General features: G+C 38.6%; 2 protein-coding genes across 3 annotated transcripts; both read left to right on the forward strand.

The window, feature by feature from the left end:
• The first annotated feature begins 1,983 nt into the window (after positions 1 to 1,983).
• LOC149177294 (heavy metal-associated isoprenylated plant protein 39-like) lies at positions 1,984 to 2,687 on the forward strand. Of its 2 annotated transcripts, XM_089423373.1 has the most exons (3): positions 1,984 to 2,111; positions 2,229 to 2,304; positions 2,379 to 2,687. In XM_089423373.1, the coding sequence occupies exons 1-3, from the start codon at positions 2,106 to 2,108 to the stop codon at positions 2,660 to 2,662; spliced, it is 366 nt and encodes a 121-aa protein (XP_089279499.1). In that variant the 5' UTR covers positions 1,984 to 2,105; the 3' UTR covers positions 2,663 to 2,687. The 2 variants fall into 2 exon arrangements, with proteins under 2 accessions (XP_089279499.1, XP_089279497.1); XM_089423371.1 differs by lacking the exon at positions 1,984 to 2,111 and having other exon boundaries at positions 2,202 to 2,304.
• Positions 2,688 to 16,200: 13,513 nt separating this feature from the next.
• On the forward strand, positions 16,201 to 17,126 carry LOC149177295 (cytochrome b-c1 complex subunit Rieske-4, mitochondrial-like). Its single transcript, XM_089421713.1, has one exon. It carries the CDS (start codon positions 16,201 to 16,203, stop codon positions 16,927 to 16,929), a length of 729 nt encoding a protein of 242 aa, XP_089277839.1. The 3' UTR covers positions 16,930 to 17,126.

Here is a 17,126-nt window from a genome sequence, read left to right on the forward strand (position 1 = left end):
GAATCATGGCCAAGCACATAAGACAAGGCTTGGATAGAAAAACTTGTTGTAACACAAGTTGGCTGAAGAAAGGTTGCATTACTATCTAGGCTAATGTGATTCCCATACTAGATGAGGTACATTATAACGCTGGTCCTTAGAGGGACAGGAACATTACTTTTATAAACAGACCAAAAATATAAATGATTTTGTATGGTTGATTATGTTGATGCCATAACATGGTTCTCTGATTTTCTTTTTTAGTTCTTGTGTGCTATATCTTCATTTTGTTTGAAAAAACCATCAAAATAATCATCAATATAAAAACATCACATTACTTAATCAATCTTTGCATTTCATTTGATCATCCTTTACACATCAACTAATCAACACAATCAATCTTGCAACATCATCAACATGACTATGATTATTTGACATTGGTACCAACATTTTAAACAAATTGTAAGAAATTTCATATTTTCATTGTAAATATATTATAATAATACTCTTTGTTAGTTTGTTCTATTGATTTGTTATGGTATAAGAAAAAATTATCACAATGAACTAACAACTTCAACCATAAATAGATCTCTATCCCAATGGATGTCATTTCAAACTTAATTGGTTTTACTTTGTTTTCCAATACAAGTTTTTAAAATATTTATAAACATTTAACTAAATTATCTTAAATATTTTTAGATTTTATTTATTATAAAATAATATACAGAGTAAAAATGTTATAAAATAAAATTTTTTACATACACCTAAAATAATTTGATAGTCATAAATCTATACAAAACATAAAATAAAATAAAAAATAAAAAACTCAAAATTTTCACGAGAAAAACAAAATAAATTTGAAACTCCAGTCGTGCTCCAGCATAAATGGCCTCTCTGCGAAAGTGAAGAGGCCCGCCCGTCTTATCAAAATTATTTGGAGATGTCTTCAGGTAAACATCTTGGTTGGCAAAGTCCAGCTATGAGCTTAAAACATCGGCCGAGAAAATAAGAGTAATGATATTTTACGTTTTGGCTTAGAATTCTAGGTGTTTAAGGTCCACCCATTAGAGTTTTTTTAGATTCTTAGTTATTGTTAACAAATTTTATAATAAGGGAGCAGTTTATAGAGGTGGGGAATTTTTATAGAGGTGGGGAATTTTAACGGCTGTTACAAATAGTTGAAATCTGGGAAAAAAAAATTTAAAATCTTATAAATGGAGTGTTTGAATTATGTTTTGATAATGGAAATGTTAGCACCATCAAAAACTTCTCAGGCACTTAAAATTATGAATTTTGACAATTTTTACTTGGATTTAAAAAAATCCCTACCTCATTTTTTCAAAATAGGACAGAATCCCTACCAAATTTTTTCAAAATATAATCAAAATTTCGATAATTTTCAAGAAAAAAAACATAACTTTTAAACTACATCTATAAGAATCAATCCTCCTCGTGCTCTCAGCGACTGCGTCATCTATGGAAATCTCATCACCGGATCATCGCGTAAACCACATTTTATTTCGTTGGAGGGCCTACGTTAGAAATCTGTTATCGGGAGTGGTTGAATCTTGTTTTGTTAGGGAGTGGTTGAATTTTGTCTTGTTTTCTTGATGGTTTTTTTTATGGTGGAAATAAATTTTGAATATAGAAAATTTTGAAATATAACAATTTAAGGAGTGCAACTTAAATTTCTTCAAAATTTTGCAAAATTTTATTTGATAAATTTAAATTCATAATGCTTTAAAAATAAATAAAGAGCAATATATTAATGGAAGATATCTAAAATAGTTGAGAAAGATTTAATGATAACCTCCCCACTTAAATTTTAGTCAAATAAAGAACAATATGTCAATGAAAGATGCCTAAAATGGTTAAGAAAGATTTAATAATAACCTCCCACTTAAATTCCAGTCTCATAATAAAATGCAATTATATTGTATGTCTTATGGAGGGCGGAAGTTTCCTCGAAGAAGCTTGGTAACTATATATAGTATATCTCCAATCCCCCTCACAAGGCGGTCGACTGAGAGTATAGCTCTGGGGATTAAGAAAAAAATACAAGACTCTCGATTCTGCTTCTTCGCTTCAATACAGATCACAGATATAGTTTTGGAAGGTTTTCAAATATGAAGGTATGAGGCTACTCTTTGCTCTGTTGAAGCAGAATCAATGGTTTTGAGATTCTGTACGTTCTGAATTATTAAACCCACTTTCTGAAAATAATGACCCTCCATGTGTTGTATTTGCAGAAAATGGTGCTGAAATTGGTGATTGAAGACGAGAGAAGCAAAAGAAAGGCTATGAAGGCGATTGCAGGGATTGAAGGTAAATATCAATAAACATCCTTCTGGTTACAATGAATTTGGTTTTCTGAATAGTGATAACATATTTGATTGCAGGGGTAGAATCTGTTGCAGTGGATATGAAGGAGAAGAAGATAACTGTCATCGGGGAAGCAGATCCTGCACTTCTCACGGTAAAACTGAGAAAAATTGGTTTTGGATTCACAGAGCTGCTGAGCGTGGGTCCTGCTAAAGAAGAGAAAAAGCCAGAAGCTGCGAAGAAAGACGAGAAAAAGTCGGATCCTCCGCAAGTAGTGTATCTGAATCCAAGCAGCTACCCGCCTTACCCATATACTGTTGTTACAGAGGACTATAATCCCAATACCTGTAACATCTGTTAATGAATTTTTATTCCCCCCTTCTAAATATCTTCCCCGTTACCAGAGAACCCATGTTCTCTGTGGTTGTAACGTAATACATATTTGTTCTCAGAGGGTCAGGAGGTTAGGCTTCCAGGGTCAGGATTTGGGCTTTGATACAGGAAACGGTCAGTCGCACGGTTTATGTGATGTCTATGTATGGCCCTGCAACACAAATTTTAGTGTAATTTTTAGTTCCGGAATATAGGTCGGTCATTCGTTAAATCACCTTGATCTTTCATCATAGCAAAAAAAAAATATTACAGTGCTGTTATAGTGATAGATTACAGCTTACATCAATCTAGCTTTTTATTGAAACAAAAAAATATGAGTGCTTTCAGATGTTTTGTGATATTTTCACATGAAATTTAATATTTTGAAAATAAAATATTTGATACGATGATGGTGCTCCATGTTTAGCGAATTTGGTTGCTGTATATTTGATATTATTTATTTAAAGTTAATAATGGTTTATGAGTTTTTAAAGGTTGTAGATTTATTTATTTTTATGATAGAGAGTATTATTAAGGAACTCTTTACAAAGTTGCCCATTTAATCTAGATTAGTTTTTGTATAGTGTTAAGGGATGTGTAGTTTATTTATAAGTTGTCACGCAAGTAAGAGTGTGTCTAATAAAGAAAAAAAGAAAAATAAAATAAAATGATAAGATAGTTTATATGAAAGTATAAGCATGGTTTAGTTGGCTATTACTGTAGACACAAACAAAAAAGAGATAAAAGGGAAAAAAAAGATAACTATAATTTATGTGCAGTAAGATTAAATTTGTTTTGTCAAATTTTAAGAAAGCTAAGGAAATAATTATCACTAAGTTAGAAAAATAAAAACACAATCAAGAAGCATATGAGGGTTGCATTAGAAAAGATTCAATAATAGAAGAAGTAACAAAAAAGCAAACACTAAGAATACTTGACCAAGTAATAGTAACATTGAACAACACAATGATCCTGATCCCCACAATCCCACTTCTTTACCCCTGTGAGCATCACCAGATGCAATGAGTACTAAGTGGACCATTCAAAAATCATGAGAAATTAGTCAGTTATGACTACCTCTCATGGAAATGGTCATAGATGAATGGCTTACTTAACGCAGTTGAATCCCAAAATGATATCTAATATAATGCACTGCAAAAACCCCAATACTTAATTTTTATAATGTATTAATTCATTAAATATATTATAAATATTAAAATATATATCCCAAAATGAATTTTATGAAATCTAAATGGTCATTAACAATATTATTAAGATATATTATATATGGTACTTAAACTACTATAATATATATATATATATATATATATATATATATATATATATATATATATATATATATATATATATATATATTAACAAGGTTGGGTAGTTTATATATTACCAAAAGCTTTGATGGAGCAAGCTCCTATTACAAAGACTATATCATGAAAAACCTCTAAGCCATGAGATAGGAACACAGTCTCTTCTCCTAGGCTTGTATTCAAGACTTCATGAGTTTTTATGTGAATTCTAGTGTACTGTCTAACGAACTGACCTACTAGAAATAAAAATTTACAAGTCATGAGCTCTGTGACAGATTTTCAAGGCTTAAAGACTGAATGCTCCTGATTTGACTGGTTCTTCTTGTCAAAATTGTCCAAGTTCTCTCCTTCGTTGTTCGAAGAGTTCTCTCCTTTATTGGGTTGGATACCATGTGATTTGTATGCTTGTTCTTCCCATGTCTCTGCTTTCTGCTCCGGATTTTGCTGTATATCTTTGATTTTGTGTTGCCTGAGATGCTTCTTCTTTTGCTGCTGATGTCCACTTTCCTTTTTGCATAAACGGGAACCGTTGGATGTGTCAACGGACGAGGTTGTCAGAAGATTAGCAGCCAAGGTTAAATCGCAGAGGTTGGGATTAGAGGTTGTGCGGAGGGGATAAACCAGAGGCGCTGATGGAAGAGGAGGCTGGAGGATCCGTCGCAACCGTCGATGGCTGAGATCGACGGTCATCGGGCACGAACAAGTCCGCAAGTTAACCGAGCAAAAGGGCGGGATTAAACGCGGAGGTGGTATATCGGGCAGGTTAAAAACCATAAGTGGTAAAAGGGAGGGGTCGCCCGATTCCATTGATCGGGTGACACGTAGCATCAGAGGAGAGAGAGAAAACCACTTTTCAGGCGGGTAATCTCCGTGCTTGTTGACCACCTGAAATCGGTGAGAGTTGTCTGATCCTATGTGTACAGATCGACAGTGTGGGTGGTTCGCGCAGATTTGGATGGACAGGCTAAACAATGACCGTCAGATCGAGCTCCTGATCAACGGTCCTGATTTGATCGGAAAGGGGGGAGCAACACTATGGAAAAGGTTTTGGAGTGCGGGCCCGACGGTATTAATAGATGCAAATGAAAGATTTTTTGAAGTCCGGATGAGGCGTGGGTAAATAGAAGGGTGGGGGCTTAAGATGAAGTCTGCACGCTGTGAATAGGAAACACTGCTGGCTATTAGATAGGACAGGGGGGATCTTGGAGACCAAAGAATCACTATAATAACATGAAAAATGGGGATTTCCTCGCTGAGATTGTTGCTGCAATTTTTATGAATGTACCCTCTATTCTTATTGTGCTTTATCTCAGCCCGAAACCTGCCTTCGATGAGATAGATTACAATGTAGTTCTTGTGACTTGGATCCGTGCCTTCTTTCCTGCTGTTGCTCGTGCGAGAGCCTGGAGTTTCATGCTTTTTCCTTTGCTTTCCCATGTTTTCCTGGTTGTTGCTGCAGTGTTGTGTCCTTTGTTGATTTGTAACTGTTGTTTTTTTATTTATTGCTTTTCTCATTGTGATTTTCCTTTGGATTTGGTTAGCTTTAAACATAAGGCTTTTGTTGGTTATTAAGGAACTGAGCTATGGTATTCCTCCTGGTTTTCACGAACAAGCCCTTCATTTTTTTTCACTGCTTGGTTTGCAAAGTAATCTGCCTGTTGATTGTGAATTCTCAAGACATGTTTGTAGATTACATCGCCAGAGCCTTCCAAGTTCTTCCTGATTCTTCTAAAGATTCTGTTCATGTGCTCATTGCTTGGTTTTTTGTTTCTTACCATTGCCTCTATTATTATGGCTGAGTCTCCTATTATGATGGGATTTTGGATTTTTCTTTTTTTAATTATTCTTGTTCCCATCAACAAACTGTATGCTTCTGCCTTGTTATTTGAAATTTGTCCCAAGCCCCATTCATAAGTGACATTTTCTTTCCCATCAGGATCGAGGATTATTCCTCCTGCCCCTGCCTTTCCCGGATTATGCTTTGAAGCCCCATCAAAGTATAGACAATATCTATTTTGATTTTTCCTCCAGTTTGTCAGTTCCTCTTCACTCATTCTTATTTTCCATATACCTCCTGTGCTTGTCTTCCTCTGTCCTCTTTGCCCATTATTATTTATTATGGCTTTGCTTAGCCAATCCCGCTCTTCCTGTTGAAGGATTTGATTGTCTGTTGGAGTTGTTCCTTTGACATTGAGTATTTCAGAGGTTAGACCCCAAGTTTTTGAAAGGGTCTTCCCTATCCTTGGAATTTGATTTTTGAAAATGCACTTGTTTCTTGTCAACCAAATTTGCCAACATAGAACCACTGGAATACATTTCCATATCCTCTGAATTGTGGCTTTTTTCTTTGTTGTGTATGGGTAGGCTTTCTCAAAGGTCTGAAGAAAATCTGGCAAGGGCTTTTCAAAATTTATTCTTATTTCCATAGGACTTATCAGCTGCTGCCAACATTCTTTGGCGAAGATACATTCTTGGAAAAGATGCTGAATATTTTCTTCAGCCTGCATGCATAATGGGCATCGTGTTGGACCTTGAAAGCCTTTTTTTCTTAAGTTTTCACTGGTCAAAATTCTCCCTTTTAAAAGAGTCCAGATGAACATTTTTATCTTAGGCAAGCTTTCTGATTTCCATGCTATTTTCCAAGAATCCCACTCTTGTTGATTTGGTTGTTCTTGAAGGATTTTGTATCTAGTCCTAACTGTATAATGTCCACCGCTTGGGTCCCAGAGATATTCATCTTCCTCATCAAGATGGATTGGTGCTGCCCCTTTTAAGAGCTGCCTAATTTTGCTCCATTGCCCTTCCAGGTCTGCCGGAATTGCTGAGATTTTCCAGTCTTGCCACTCCTTTTGGTTCCATAAAGAGATTGAGTGTAAAGTGTTAAAACCTTTACCTTTCATCCACTCTTGTATGTCTTCAATTTTTGGATGGGTCTGAAGTGGTTCTTTTCCCATGATTTTGTCCTCCCAGATTGAAATTGTTTTTCCATTGCCTGGGATTTTAGAAATGTATCTACTCATTAATGGAATTGTTTTTTTAACCAGCTTCCAAACTTGGGTACATTGTCTTATTGGGATATTTCCCTTAAGCAATCTTTCCCTGGTGCCATCCATATATTTTGATAAAAGAGTCTTTTTCCACCAACTCTCTTTTCTTGTAATTAGTCTCCATATTATTTTCATTCCCAGTGTTGCATTCATGAGCCCAGGTATCCGTATTGATAGTCCTCCTTGTTCATAAGGAAGAACTACTTGCTCCCACCTAACCAGGCTAAATTTTTTGTTTTCTTGCTTCCCCCCCTGCCACAAGAAACTTCTTAAGATTAACTCCATTTGTTTGTGTGCACTTGTTGGAGCCATGATTATTGCATATTGGTAGATAGGTAGTGCTGCAAGGAGTGCTTTGATTAGTATTACCCTTCTTGCCATATTCAACCACATCATACCCCAGCTTTGTATTTTTTTTTTCATTTTTTCAATTTGTTTAGTCCATATTTCTGTCTTCATGTTCTCTTTTGAGATTGGAAGTCCCAGATAGAAGAAGTGTGTCCATTTTTCCTGTACAGGGATGTCTAAGATTTGTGAGATCCTTTGCATAGTTCTTGGGGGGGTATTCCATCCATATATCCTGCATTTTGCATTGTTTAATAGCCCACCTGATACCTGTAAGAAATCATCCAGAACTTTTTTGAACCTCCTTGCTATTATTGTTGAAGCCCCTCCCAGCAGCAATGTATCATCAGCAAAAAGTGAGTGGTTTATTGTTTTAACTCCTTTTGCTATTCTGATCCCTGTGATGCTTCTTTCCTTTCTTTGGTTTTCCAAAACCCTACTTAAAGTTTCCGCCATTATAATATATAGGAAGGGAGAGAGAGGACAACCTTGCCTAAGGCCTCTTGTGCTTTGGAAGAAGTCATTGGGCCTTCCATTTATAAGGGGGGCAATCCAAGGAGTAGAAATGCATGCCTGTATGACTTCCCTTATTTCTCTTGAGAAACTAAGTTTCTGGAGGACAGCCATTAGATATGGATGGCTGACCCTGTCAAAAGCATTAGCCATATCTAGCTTGATTATAAGTGTTAGGGTCCCACCCTAACCCCCTTATTTATGTAGTAGGATCAAGTCATAGTTATAGTTAAGTAAGGAGTCAATAAAGCCCATATTAATAATTGTAAGTGGTTAACCCGCAATTAATGACAGGACCACAGTTAGTTGCAAATGGGCCATGGTATTAGATAGATGGTATTAATAAGAACCATGGTATTAATCCATGGTATTGCGTGTATGAGTCATATATAAAGGATAGAGACTCCCTGCGAGGAGCATCGTGTCTTATTTTGTAATCGAGCTCTGTACTATTGGAGGTTGCCCCCTCGAAGAGGCAAGTGAACATTGCTTTCTGAATAATAAAATGCTTGCTCTTGTTTCTCACTATTTGATGTTCTAAGTATATTTCTTCGCATATTTGGTGTTCTGGTAATCGTCTTGCAGGTTAAGAGCATAACAAGTGGTATCAGAGCACTTTCCAGGGTAGGTGGGATCTCCATTTCTTCGCAGATTTTTTTTTGGCTAGAGACGTGTTCCGGCATCTTTAAACCATGGGATCTGTCGTTGAGCACATAAACCTGCGGATTTGGGGAGGCATGCACGTAGGAAATACAAGAGGTGGTCACGCTTGTTGGACTCCCTTGTAACCCCTGTGGGTACCCCTTCGAGGAGTAGCGCATTAGACATAACTACGCACGAACTGTCTTCCAAGTACCCTCTGGGTATATTGGAAGCCCCCTAGCTCCTTTGAAACCTCACCATAGATAAACTGTCGGCCGTCTTGCTGCTACAGTACACCGAGAACAACACTCGGAGAGATTACTCGCTCGTACGATAGGGTAGTCGGGTTGTATGGCTAAGGGTATGGTTGATCCTCCTTAGTTAGAGCCCTGAAACATTGGGCCAAGTACTACTATCAGACCCTTATGTATATTGCAATCTGTAGCACCTGACACTCCTCGAGACCATAGTTCCCTTTTCTATCTTGGGATCACACATAATCTCTGCCAGATCAGATATCACAAGGGGGTTTGTAGCAGTAGCAGACATCAGTCCTGCAGTTCCAAGTTAGCAAACCAGCCTTTTCGATCTATTAGATCCATCAGATCCGCAGTAGCAATCTGTCCACCGATCAGAGCTATCCGATCAGCGATTCAGATCTCTCAGATCCACCAGATCTGAGTAGTTGTGTGGGGTTCCTATATCGGGGCGTGATTTTCGCAAGACTTTTGGCAGCATTGACATTTTGAGGATTCGGCAACTACAGTATTCCTAAGCAAGGAATCAAAAAAAAAAAAAATGTCTGAGACCCCCCGGGGCACTTATTGGTGATCTAGCCCATAAGAATTAGGACGACGAGCTGAGCAAGGTGGTACCATTCAATTGTTAGTGGAAAAAAATTCGGGTGGTCCCAAATTTCAAGTACATCAGATCTGTGCATGGTAGAAACTAGAGCTCAAGTTATGGCCAATGAGAAGATCGAAAAACTTGAACAATCCTTGCAAGCCATCCAAGCTCAGCTTGACAAACTAACTGACGCACTCTCTAAGGGCGAGGAGGAAGCCCGCGAGGAGGCATATATTGGCAATGGACACAGTGAGGGTGAGTCTAGCCACTCTCTTCACCTCTGGGGCACCCGCCAACAATCCCGTCCGCGACCTCCCAAGCTGGATATGCATAAATTTGATGGTTCTCACCCAGCCGCATGGGTAGCACAAATGGAGCAGTATTTCAATATGAATAACATCTTAGATAATGAGACTCAGCTTATGGTGGGGAGTATGTACTTGGACAATGAAAGATGGTAATGGTGGGAATGGCATCAACGTTGCAATGGAAGTTTTATGACTTGGGCCACCTTCAAAAAAGCTCTTACAGAGCGCTTTGACCAAGAATCTGCTTTTTCGGGTCGTCTCACTAAGCTCCGACAGATTGGCACAGTGGATGAATATGTTACAGCCTTTGAAGCCTTAGCTTTCCGCACTAGGGATCTCCCAGATGCGTTCTACACGGAATGTTTTATCAGCGGTCTTAAAGAGGCCATACAAGCCCACGTCCGACTACACCACCCTCCCACATGGTCAGAGGCTTGCAAGGTAGCTCATAACGTGGAATGTGCGTTAGCAACCCAGTCCATTTACCCAAATTTCACCGCCAAAAGCTCACAGCACGACTCAAACACTTAAGGTTCAAAAGGTGTCACCTGCAGAAATGGCCGAAAGAAGAAAGCAGGGATTATGTTACTACTGTGATGAAAAATACTCCCCAGGTCATAAATGCAAGGAGCCCAAATTTTTTCAAATTGATGCCACTGATTACAGTTCATCGGAGGAAGCCCCACCACTTGAGGAACCGGAGGAGGTAGAAGAGGACAACTAGAAGGACAATGTCCCAAACGAACCAGTTATTTTGCTGCATGCTTTGGCAGGGATTTCTTCACCTCAAACTCTCAAAATCAGAGGTTTTATTAAACATCACCCAGTAGTAGTCTTGATTGATAGTGGAAGTACACATAATTTCATTCATCAAAAAGTCGCGGAAGAAGTGCATTGTTTTGTATGAGCCGTTTCTAACTTCCAAGTCCAAATTGCGGATGGGGGAACAATGAAATGTGAAGGCCGCTGTGAAAATGTTAAACTTCAAATGGGGGATTATCAGTTGAAGACCCACATGTTTGCCATACATATGGGAGGGTGCTACATTGTCCTCGATGCTGAATGGCTTCGCACTCTTGGGCCAATCACAATGGATTTCCAAGAGTTATATATGAGCTTTAAGTAGAACAACTCCACACATACCCTCCGTGGACTCCAGGTGGGAGCTCCCTCTATCCTCAGCTCACATAGGATGGAAAAATTGCTAAAAAAGGGCCATCATGGAGTTATAGCTCAATTTAATGCCATCCAGGCCGTCGAACCCAATTCTCTGTAGATTCATCCAAAGATGCAACAGATTTTAAATAACCATCTGCCAGTCTTTGACAAGCCTCATGAGCTTCCACCTTCGCGAGGGGAACATGATCATAGCATCACCTTGGTTCCAGGGGCCCAACCACCAAATGTGTGCCCATACAGATATCCGTTCACCCAAAAGAATGAAATAGAAAAAATAATCAAGGAACTTTTGGAAGCAGGTGTCATTCGTCCTAGCATTAGTCCTTATTCATCACCGGTGGTCATGGTGCTCAAGAAAGATGGGGAATGGCGAATGTGTCCAGACTTCAGGGCCCTCAATAAGTTGACAGTCAAAGATAAATTTCCCATCCCGGTTGTTGATGATTTGCTGGATGAACTCAATGGGGCTCAATTCTTCACTAAGTTGGATCTTCGCTCAGGCTACCACCAAATTCGCATGAAGGAAGTTGACATTCCAAAGACTGCTTTCAGAACTCATGAAGGCCATTATGAGTTCCTGGTCATGCCATTCGGTCTTTGTAATGCCCCGTCTACTTTTCAGAGCCTTATGAACCACCTTCTCAAACCATATCTTAGGAAATTTGTCCTTGTCTTCTTCGATGACATCCTCATCTATAGTTGCACTTGGGCCGCACATCTTCAGCATGTAGATCTGCTCTTGCAACTGCTCCGCAAGCATAAATTATTTGTTAAGATGTCCAAATGTTCTTTTGGCATGGAAGAAGTTTAGTATTTGGGCCACATTATGGGGTGTGAAGGTGTCAAGGTGGACCCCAAAAAGATCCAGGCAATGCAGGATTGGCCTCAACCTAAGACCTTGAAGAGCCTGAGAGGATTTTTGGGTCTCACAGGCTATTATCGCAAATTTGTTCGCAATTATGGTCGCATTGCGAAGCCCCTCACTCAACTCCTCAAGAAAAATTCATTCTTCTGGAATGATGATGCACAACAGGCATTTACAGCTCTCAAAAATGCCATGTGTTCCTCTCCAGTCTTAGCACTACCTGATTTCACCAAATCTTTTGTCATTGAATGTGATGCTTCGGGTACGGGTTTTGGGGCGGTCTTAATGCAGGAAGGCTGACCCTTGGCCTTCACAAGCCAACAACTAAGTGGGAAAAATATGGGACAATCTACCTATGAGAAGGAAATGATGGCCATCTTACATGCAGTAGATACTTGGCGACCTTACTTACTGGGGCGGCATTTCCAAATCCGCACAGACCATCACAGTCTTAAATATTTTTTGGAGCAACGCCTATCCTCCCCACAACAAAATAAATGGCTCGCCAAAATGCTGGGATATGATTATCAGATCATTTAAAAGAAAGAGCGCGAAAATAGTGTAGAAGATGCATTATCTCGCTAATTTGAGGAGGAAAGTACCCTGCTCACAATTTCCCTTCCCATTCCAGAATGGATTGAAGAGGTTCGCAGGGAATGCTTTTCACATCCCTGGCTCTCCCAACTCATTACTCAATTGCAGGCGGATCCAAATTCCACCAAGGGCTACTCGTGGCAAGATGAGATTCTTCGCTACAAGGACAAAGTCGTAATATCACCAACATCCACCCTCAAAAGCCGCATTTTGGCAGAATTGCACTCATCCCCCATTGCAGGACATTCAGGCTTTCAGAAGACATATGCTCGCACTAGAAGATCATTTTTTTGGACAGGCATGAAAAAGGACATCTGTACTTTTGTAGCGGAATGCGATGTCTGTCAATGCCACAAAGGGGAGACAATCAAAGCACCAGGCACATTACAACCATTTCCCATCCCGACATTATATGGACAGAGGTTTCTATGGATTTCATTACAGGTCTTCCAAAGTTAGGAAACAAGTCAGTCATCATGGTGGTTGTGGACCGACTTTCTAAGTATGCTCATTTCTGCGCCCTACCCCACCCGTTTACACCGACTTTGGTCGCTCAATCTTTCATGGATCAGATCTTCAAATTGCATGGCATACCCACTTCTATTGTGTCTGATCGTGACCCGATCTTCACCAGTAATTTTTGGCAGGAACTCTTCAGGCTACAAGGCACCCAACTAAAACTCAGTACTTTCTATCATCCACAAGCGGATGGTCAAACTGAAGCCGTCAACAAATGTCTAGAAACCTACCTTAGGTGTTTCACTTCAAAAAAGCAACATCTATGGGTACAGTGGTTGCCTCTAGATGAATGGTGGTATAACACCAACTATCATGCCACCACCAAAGTGACTCCCTGTTGGGACTCAGAAATGTCGTATTTTCATCCACCTTTTTCCTTACATTTCATCATCCCATTAACATGTTATCATATCACTTTCCTACATACACTTGGGTTTCACCTTCTTATTTTCCATTTTATTCATTTTTGTATTATAAGTGAATTTATGATTAATTATTAGAAAATGTACATATTTTTATATATATATCTCAAGAATATGTGAGTTTTGTGATGTAGAAAATATGTGAAGAATTAATATCTCCTCCACCATATCAAGGAGATAATTATGCAAGTCTTTTTCTATGGAGAAAATCATGGAAGCATATCTTATCCTAAGGAGAAGATCATGAAGGCATATCGAGAAAATCATGGAAGCATATCTTATCCTAAGGAGAAGATCATGAAGGCATATCGAGAAAATCATGGAAGCATATCTTATCCTAAGGAGAAAATCATGAAGACATATCTTATCCAAGATATGAGAGATTTGTGGGATCATGTTTGAGAGATTTGTGCGATGATATCTTGTAATAATGGGAAACTAGTTGAGAGTGCTTGAGAGAATATTTGAATGTAATTATGGAAAAGTTATCTTCCTCATGTATATAAGAGAGTGCTCTCTCTTCATTGGAATAATGAATAAGGAATAATAGAGAATGGAGATTAAATTTGATTCTTTCTTGATTTGTAATTTAGTTATTGTAATATAGTTTGACATAGTTTTATTGTCATGAGCTCATATCTGTTGTTTGCCATTCACTTCTTCACATGTTGTATTCATTTTCCTTTATGCAATTTCATGCTTTCCTAGTTAGTGTTTCAATGCTTTAATTTGATTTCAGTAATTTAGATTAGATTAGATTAGATTAGTTCCACTTCAGTCCTGCATATACAGTGCATGTGTCTCGTAAGTCTACGGACCTTGGATTGATAAATTAAATAGTTGGGTAAGTACTACAACGGAACTAAACGAACATAGTTTCACCCAACATTTTGGCGCCGTTGCCGGGGAGGCACGATGGATTGAAGTTTAGTTTGATTTTTCTGCAAGTGTGTTTAGACATGTTCCTAACTCCGAGGTGTTAAATGCGGTAAGACGTGGGGAACAACCTACGCATCGCATTCGAGATACCGTAATGGGCTCGACCTCTTATGGATCAGGGCATGTAGGGCGTGTTTACATTTATGCAAGTGTGAATTTCAATTTCTGCAGGTGTGTTTGATTTTCGCAACTGTGAAGAATGTGTGATGAATTCATGGTTCATGGTTATAATTGAAGCATTCAATTACTCAATTAATGAGCAGTCCTTGTAAGAGGGTTTAATTGAGTATTGAATTCAAGATTATTTCTGTGATCCCTTTTGTTTTTAATTCAATTTTTAGTGTGCTGATTTTTTTTTGTTTTTTCAACATGACTTAACAATGAGTTTCAACTTGGAACTACTCACTCAGATCCTAGCAGAAGTCGGGATCTCTTCTTCCTTGGAAGAGGAGATCTTGACAAGAATTAAAGGTTCAACTACTCCCCAAGAAATAAATGAAGACTCAACGTCTGAAAAATCCTGCGTATCTGATGGCGAACAACCATTCAAACAGGAGATCAAGGAAGAAGAGCAGCAAATTGGAGAAGAAGAACAAAAGTTACAGCATGATCGGAGTGAGAGTAACTGTGCTTATCAAAGCTTCATCGAACAATGGTTCCAGGTAAGTACTAGATTAGATTTATCTTTTAACTTTTTAGTTAATTTGCAGTTACAACAACTAGACTCATCCACTCTCGAATATTGTCATTTTTCATTTGACAAATTGCTATTGAATCTATTGTTGCTAAGTATGCTACGTGAATGGCTTCATTGGAAGTTTAACTACACGTAACTAATTTGTAAATTCTAATTAGTATAGAGTAGGTAGGCTTTCAGTTTCAGTTTTTGCTTTCATTTTCAGTTTTGCTTTTACTTAGAATAAGTATGCTCTCCTCCTGCGTCTTTGTACGATCTCGAGGATCAGAAAATAGGTTTCAGTTTTGCTTAGAATAAGTATGCTCTCCTCCTGCGTCTTTGTACGATCTTGAGGATCAGAAAATAGGGATGATTTCAGGAATAAATAAATGTTTTGCAATATGCTTCATCGAAAATATCTTTCAATATGCAAATTTTTGTGTCCATTTGTTAAAAAGAAAATTTCAAACTAACCATTTTTGTTTTTAAAAGATAGGATTAATTTCATTTTCTAGACTGTTAATAATAACAAAATAAAATAAAATAAAATAAAAATTAAAAAAAAAAAAAAAAATTCTTTGACTTCAGATGCACTGATGCTTGGCTCGCTGGTTGCAGCGCTCTTCATCTTGGTTGTACTGTATTTTGTTTTTATTCCCTGCTTTAAGTTCTTGGTTCTTAAATTCAGTTCTCATCCACCAAGTCCAAAGAATACACATCATCCTCACCCAGAACCCAAGCCCAAGATGCCAGGGATCCAATCGCTGGGTTTTCCAGTTAAATGCATGAATCTTATGGCAATGAACACCTTCTGATTCTGGTTAGTCAAGCCACAGGCTTGGCAAAGCCAATTGAATTTTGTTGGATTTGACAGGCCATCCATACGCAATCCCTGCAAACGTCAGTTTTCAAAAGCGGTTTGTGATCAAACCAGGACAAATTTAGAAAAAAGAAGACATGGGTTTTTTCCCTAATAGAATGAATTATAAAACCCAGAAATTGTTTGCTTAAATTCCTCACGGTCTAAGAGGAAATCGTGGTTCTTCAGAGCCCTATTTTGCTAACTGCGTGAATAAAAACGGTTTTGTACATCTGTGCTTTTCCACATTACATATTTCTGCTATCAGCAATCTTGGATCCTAAAACCCATTCAGGTTTCCACTTCAGCGTGATAAAGCCATATTGTCAAAATCTCATCTTCAATCCAAAAATTTGGTGGCACCCAACTTCTGCATGCTCTACCCATATGGCAAGGCACAACCTAATAACTTTCTCGTGTCACGGCCATCCCCTTACTCCGACCTGCAATGACCTGCAAACCATTCAATGGCCTCTGCAACAGCCATTTCCTGAGCGCTGCCCATGGTTGCAGCGTCCTCAGTCTCACAAAGCGATGCCCTCAAGCCCAAACAAGCACATGGCAGCCATTTGAAGGATTCTCGGATATACCTGCCACTATTGCAGCAGTTAAAAACCCAACATCGAAAATAGAGTATGATGAATCTAATCATGAGCGTTTTGCCCCTGGGGATCCCAGTAAGAGAGCATTCACCTACTTCGTTTTGACGGGTGGAAGATTTGTATATGCTTCCTTTATCCGGTTGCTGGTTTTGAAATTTATTTTGAGCATGTCTGCAAGTAAGGATGTTCTTGCAATGGCATCTCTTGAAGTGGATTTATCCAGTATTGAGGCTGGCAGTACTGTCACAGTCAAGTGGCGTGGAAAGCCTGTTTTCATTAGGAGACGCACAGAAGATGACATCCAGTTGGCAAACAGTGTGAATGTTAATTCTCTGCGTGATCCTCAGCAAGATTCAGAAAGGGTTCAAAATCCAGAGTGGCTCGTTGTAATTGGTGTTTGTACCCACCTTGGTTGTGTTCCTTTGCCAAATGCTGGGGATTATGGAGGTTGGTTCTGTCCTTGTCACGGATCTCATTATGACATATCTGGCCGAATTAGGAAGGGTCCTGCACCTTATAACCTTGAGGTTCCAACATACAAATTCTTAGAGGATAATAAGATGTTAATTGGTTGATCTGCACATACGAAGCAAGTTATGTCCGAACACACGGGATTATGCTACCAGATCGTTTTTCTGTTGTGATCTTTGGAAGCTTTTTGCCACTGATTAAATCATACCATGCTGTTATTCTCAATAAATTTTTAGATACATCTTGTTTCTGTTATTCATTTTAAGAATATCTATTATTTTGGCAAGCTTGGTTTTTTCCA

The sequence above is a fragment of the Pinus tabuliformis genome, chromosome 4_1 (assembly GCF_031772625.1).
Source record: "Pinus tabuliformis cultivar Carrire ecotype Pingquan chromosome 4_1, CPIR1, whole genome shotgun sequence".
Lineage (NCBI taxonomy): Eukaryota > Viridiplantae > Streptophyta > Pinopsida > Pinales > Pinaceae > Pinus > Pinus tabuliformis.

Excerpts from the sequence above, each read along its gene's own strand:
- LOC149177294 (XM_089423371.1), top strand. The coding sequence starts at position 2,202 with ATGACCCTCCATGTGTTGTATTTGCAGAAAATGGTGCTGAAATTGGTG. Across the intron at positions 2,305-2,378 it reads GGCGATTGCAGGGATTGAAG|GGGTAGAATCTGTTGCAGTG; the intron begins GTAAATATCAAT and ends ATTTGATTGCAG.
- LOC149177295 (XM_089421713.1), top strand. The coding sequence starts at position 16,201 with ATGACCTGCAAACCATTCAATGGCCTCTGCAACAGCCATTTCCTGAGC.